General features: G+C 42.9%; 1 protein-coding gene across 1 annotated transcript in view; it reads right to left on the bottom strand.

Annotated features, from left to right (window-relative positions):
* The window catches only part of PHEX (phosphate regulating endopeptidase X-linked), a 195,435-nt gene that overhangs the window by 105,198 nt on the left and 84,237 nt on the right, over nt 1-6,000 (bottom strand). Inside the window, exon 12 of the mRNA XM_007126588.1 lies at nt 974-1,075. Within this exon, the coding sequence (XP_007126650.1) occupies nt 974-1,075 (102 nt within the window). The remainder of the gene's footprint in view (nt 1-973; nt 1,076-6,000) is intronic.

Here is a 6,000-nt window from a genome sequence, read left to right as displayed (position 1 = left end):
GTAAAATAGATAGCTAGTTGGAAGCAGCCGCATAGCACAGGGAGATCAGCTCTGTGCTTTGTGACCACCTAGAGGGGTGGGATAGGGAGGCTGGGAGGGAGACGCAAGAGGGAGGAGATATGGGGATATATGTTTATGTATAGCTGATTCACTTTGTTATACAGCAGAAACTAACACAATATTGTAAAGCAATTATACTCCAATAAAGATGTTAAAAAAAAAAAAAAAAAAAGAAGAATGTAGCAGGCGTTTCCCACCCATGCAAGCTCCAGCTCCATCAGAATACCCAGAATATCAAGACGGGTCCCATTCTTTATTTCTAAACAGCAAGGCTGCTAATACTTTTCTCACTTATCCCCTTATGTTGTTGCCAGAAAGTTTTCCGAGGCCTAGCAAGTGTCCGCTTCTATTAGGAAATGTTTTTGTATTCCTATACAATGGTCTACTATTGGTCTACAGTTTATAAGCATGCTATTTGGATCATTTGCACAAAATGATGGGTTAGGAAGTAGATCTGCTTGGTTACAGTAGAGGAGTTGCCTGAGGACATTAGCACACATCGTGCACGGAGCACACACAGCTAATACGGGTTTTTCTTCTTTGTGCCTTGAGGGTTCTTCTGCCAGCTGCTCCCCCTGGCTCCCCACTGCTCTGCATTCTGCCATAGCCAATGATGGTTTAATGGCAAAATTCGCTGGGCAGCAAGCCATGTGGCTCTTACAGACGGCAATTAGGAGAGAAGGAAAGGCTGAATTACAAGGTGTTTGAAAACGCAGTTTGAAAAAGTCAGATCTTATTTTCTCTCACCTCCTGGTAATAAAATCTCTGTATTCATCCCAAAACAGACACCTAACTCTGGGGTCATTTGCAGTCAACAGCTCAGTCAATATAAAAATCCACTACACAGTTAATGGGGAGCATGAAAATCCATTAAACCAGAAGTCATATTTTTTTCATCAAAAGGAATCCTTACCTTTTCTTTGGCTTTCCTTTTTGTCCCTGCATCCATCCACTCATTTTCTTTCTCCAGCATGTCAATAAAGGCCCATCGAACACCCTCAATCAATTCCTCCATCTATAAGGAAATACCCAAAGAAGGAGGTCAAAACCAAGAAGTTTCAGACAAGCTTTTCTGGGCCACGATAAATAGTCCAATGCTAAACACAGTGGGAAAGAGGCTCCTTTAAGCTTGACTCCATGCTCTGGCAGCATTTCTTTTCCCAGAAAAATGCCTTTTCCCCCCATTACTAGAAGAAAACTAACCATTTCTTTCCTTGAGAACAATGTGATGGCCCAGTTGTAAAAGGATTACATGAGGAAAGGAATTCGCCATAGGTTATGACTAATAACTTACCTGTAGCTACTGAATTAGTGCACCCATATCAAGGTTGCAACTAATTTCAATAGGTTAATAAGGGCTTGAGAGAAAAAAACAAAGGCATGGGCCGTGTACTTAGAAAGGGATTGCAGAAGAAAGTGAGTGAACAGTTGAAAGAGATACTGTTAACAGAGAAACAGGCAGGGAGAGCCAGCACCCTAGACACTTCTCAATATGAATCACTTATGTCAAGATGCCAGTTCTCTCCAAATTAGTGCCAGTGGTTAAACCAAATGCGTGGCTGTTCTCTGTCATCTTCCTACTCTCCTCTCTCCTCTCTGACAGCTCAGAAAAGTCTTATGCTATTTCAAGTCTAAAATGGTTAGCTCTCAAGGGGGCTGCTACAGAAACACTGTCTTCTGAAAGCCCTGTTTCAAAGTGTTCCAAGAGTGAGACCACACCTACAGTGATGATGTGTTTGCCCTGGCTTTTCTTCCAGCATCTGTGGGTCAGCAGAGAGGACTGGGGGAGAGAGATGCTAACACTTAACTTCAGCAGCCCACATGGAGCAGTGTGGGGAGGCCCTGCTTGTCTATGGGTGCAAACCAATCGAAATTCCATTCTCCTACACAGATGCTTCATTTTTCCTAATAGGACACTCAAGAAAGAATATAATACTAGGTTTGGCACCAGAATGAAAATTTTCTTTTGAAATTATGGAGTTGTAAATCCATTTTTAGCATTAATTCTAGAAGGAAAGAAATTTAGATGTTTCCTTGGTTCTATAATGAATTGTCAGCACAAAGCTCAAAATAGTTTTTTTCTGTTTAATAAGTTTTCGGCTATGTTTTCAGTTCAATAACAGTTGTAAGGGAATAAGAGCTGGAAATCAGTGGGCTGGGTTCCACTGTATGTAAATAAGAACAAACAGCAGATGGAGGCAGGGGTACTTCACAGCTATTTCTTCCCAACTGGTTCTCAACCTTGTCTGTACACCGGGGTCTCTGGTTGGGGGGTGGCGGGAGGAGCTTTAAAGAATGCTGATGTCTTTGTTGCAGAGTAAGGCCTGAGCACTGGGAGGTTTCAAAGCCCCTCCAGGTGATTCTAATGTGCAGCCAGGATGGAGACTCACTGGTGTAGGGAAGCCACTTATTTTACAGATAAGGAAATTAGGAGTCAAGAGAGCCCATGATCAGGACTTTCCTGGCGATCCAGTGGCTAAGACTCCGCACTCTCAATGCAGGGGGCCTGGGTTCGATCCCTGGTCAGGGAACTACATCCCACATGCCGCAACTAAGAGTTCGCAGGCCGCAACTAAGAGTTTGCATGCCGCAACTAAAGATTCCTCATGCTGCAACTAAAAGATCCCAAATGCCACAACTAAACGATCCCAAATGCTGCAACTAAAGATCCTGCATACCGCAACGAAGATCCCACACGCCACAATGAAGATCCCACGTGCCACAACTAAGACCTGGCGCAGCCAAATAAATAAATAAATAAATATTTTTGAAAAAAGAGAGAGAGAAAGAGAGAGTCCATGATCTCTTCCTTCTCCTACAGCTGGGAAGGGTCAGAGCCAGGACCTGACCTCAGAGGTAAATGACAGTTGTGAGGTCAGAACTTCCAGGAGCAACAGAGGTGTCCCTCAGAAATCAGAGGAAAATGCCAGGAAAGTAGAAGAAAACAGCGAGAGATGCAGCAGTGACCATTTCAAACAGAAAACCCACAGAAGGAGGGTGCTCAAACAAGGAAATCTTCAGGGCCTAGATCTTTTGCCTCTGCAGTCACCAGCACCCAAGTCTTTATGACATCACCGTAGGGGAGGAAAATTTGCCACCCTAAAATATGTCTCTTTGGCATATCAATTGTTTTAAGCTGGTTATTTTCTGAGGAACAGCAGACATAGGAAGGGATCTGAAAACCAAATAGCAGTTGCCCTTTTGTAAGAAATATTTCCATTTGTAAGGTAAATCTCCATTTGAAGGGTGTCTCCCTCTCAGTACCTGGAAGAGGAGGATGACTAAATCTCCAGAAACTCCTACCAATGGAGAAGTCATCGAGTTAAATCTTCATCACAATCACCGTCCTTTACTGCACTTTTCCTGGTATTGCCCCGTAACTGACTCTCTTCACCCCCAACATCTTCTTTCAGTCTTTAGCTCAAGATGGTATATAAGGTGAGGGCTTTGGCCATTTTGGCAAGTTGCTTAGCTTTCCCCGGTCTCTCCCATGTATATATGTTACTTAACTTTGTTTGATTTTCTGCTGTCACTCTCTATCACATCACTTTAATTCTTATATCAGCCAGAAGAATTTAGAAGGGGAGAGGAATACTTCTTCCTCCCCAACATCATCATGCAGCAACACACATCAGCCAGCCTGTCACCTTCACATAAAAAGAGAAACAGTATCTTCCCAAACTAGGGAGGGGCAATAGGGATGGAAAGAAATGGGTGCATTAATTTGCGAGAGATTCAGCGACTGAATCAATGGAACCAGGTGATTAATTTTATGTGGGGAGGTGAGGAAAGGGTGGGAACAGTCAGATTAATTCCCAGGCTTCAGGCACAGGCAACCAGATGGATACTGCCACCATTTTCTTTTCTTTCTTTTTTTTTTTTTTTTTTTTTTTTTTTTTTGCATTTTTAAAAATTGAGTTATAATGGACACATATTAGTTTCAGGTATACAACATAATGATTTGATATTTGTATATATTATGAAGTGATCACCATAATAAGTCTAGTTAACACCCATCACCATGTTACCAAACACAAGTTCATGTGCCCAGCGCACAGTGAGGCCAAACAATCTGAAACATCGGAGTTTGGAGCAGACGAATGTTTATTGCAGGGCCGTGCAAGGAGAACGGGTGGCTCATGCTCTAAACACCCTGAACTCCCCAACAGTTTTCAGGGAGACGTATTTACAGGCAAAATTTGGGGTGAGGGCTGCAGGGTGGGTATATGACTTTCTTCTGATTGGTTGGTGGTGAGGTAACAGGGCGGTGCTCCAAGAATCCTGTGCTCAGCCTGGAGTTACCATCCTCCACCTGGGTGGGGGCCTTAGTTCTTGCAGAAGAACTCAGAGATATAGGGCTGTGTATATTCCTTGAGGAGGAACCAGGATGCTGCCCCATCTCTGGTGCACTATTGTTTCTTAGAGGCTCCTCGTTTGTTTCTGCATTCCCTCCCTTCCCTGCTTAGCAACTGTTTGAAGCTGCCCTTGGGAACTCAGGGCAGGTCAAGGAGGCTGAAGCCTTTTTCCTGCGAATAAGAAACGCGGGACATGGAACAGATTTGTACCAGGGAGGGCCCCGCAGAGTCTTGCTCCGTTTCCACCAAACATAGTTAGAGTATTTTTTTTCCCTTGAGATGAGAACTTTTAAGATCTACTCTCTTAGCAACTTCCAAATATACAATACAGTATTACAAATTACAGTCACCATTTTCTAAGACTTAGAATGTTGGAAGAGAAAGAAAGGTGAAGACAAAGGCCAGACCTCACTGGGAAGTGGAGACATCAAGTCTGCACAACCCAGTCGAGGAGTCTGTCTATGAAAGAGAGAAAGCAAAGACAGGGTACAAGTGGATATAGGGTTAAGAGAGGGTTCTGAGGGTTCTGAGTTTGGGTTGTGTGCATTCGTTTGTTGCTGCTGTTGTGGTAGTTGCCCATGTGAGAGATTTACCTGTGTTTATGTACTGATGGACATTCAACAAGAAGAAAACGAAAAACCTGATTAAAAAATGAGCCAAAGACCTTAACAGACATCTCAGTAAAGAAGACATACAGATGGCAAACAAACATAAGAAAAGATGCTTCACATCACATGTCATGAGGGAAATGCAAACTAAAACAATGAGATAGCACCACACACCTATTAGAACTGCCCAAATCCACAACACTTACAACACCAAGTGCTGGAGAGGATGTGGGGCAACATTGCTGGTGGGCATGCAACACAGGAGAGCCATTTTGGAAGACAGTTTGGTAGCTTTTTTACAAAACTAAACATACTTTCACCATACAATCCAGCAATCACATTCCCTGGTATTTACCCAAAGGAGATGGAAACTTATGTCCACCCAAAAGTCTGCACCCAGATGTTTACAGCGACTTTATTTATACTTGCCAAATCTTGGAAGCAACTATGGTGTCCTTCAGTAGGTGACCGGCTAAACAAGCTGTGGTACATCCAGAAAATGGAATATTACTCAGTGCTAAGAAGAAATGAGCTATCAAGCCATGAGGAGACATGGAGAAACCTTAAGTGCATATTACTAACTGAAAGAAACCAATCTGAAAAGGCTACATGCTGCATGATTCCAATGATACCACATCCAGAAAAGGCAAAACTATGGAGGCAATAAAAAGATCAGCAGTTGTGGGGTGGGGGTGGGAGAGATAAGCAGGCAGAGCACAGAGAATTTTCAGGGCAGTGAAAGAACTCTGTATGATATTATAATGATAGATTCGTGTCATCATACATTTGTTCAAACCCACAGAATGTACAAGAGTGAACTCTAAGGTAAACTATATACTTTGGGTGATAATGATGTGTCAATGTAGGTTCACCTTCAGTTTAAAAAAAAAAAAGTGAGTGATGTTAATGAGAGAAACTATGCATGTGTCAGGGGCAGGAGTGTTAGGTAGCTAGTCAGACATGAGAGGGTCCGGCGC

This window comes from Physeter macrocephalus, chromosome 21, assembly GCF_002837175.3.
Source record: "Physeter macrocephalus isolate SW-GA chromosome 21, ASM283717v5, whole genome shotgun sequence".
Taxonomy (NCBI): domain Eukaryota; kingdom Metazoa; phylum Chordata; class Mammalia; order Artiodactyla; family Physeteridae; genus Physeter; species Physeter macrocephalus.
Note: the sequence above shows the minus strand (reverse complement) of the source record. Positions and strands in the feature narration are given on the sequence as shown.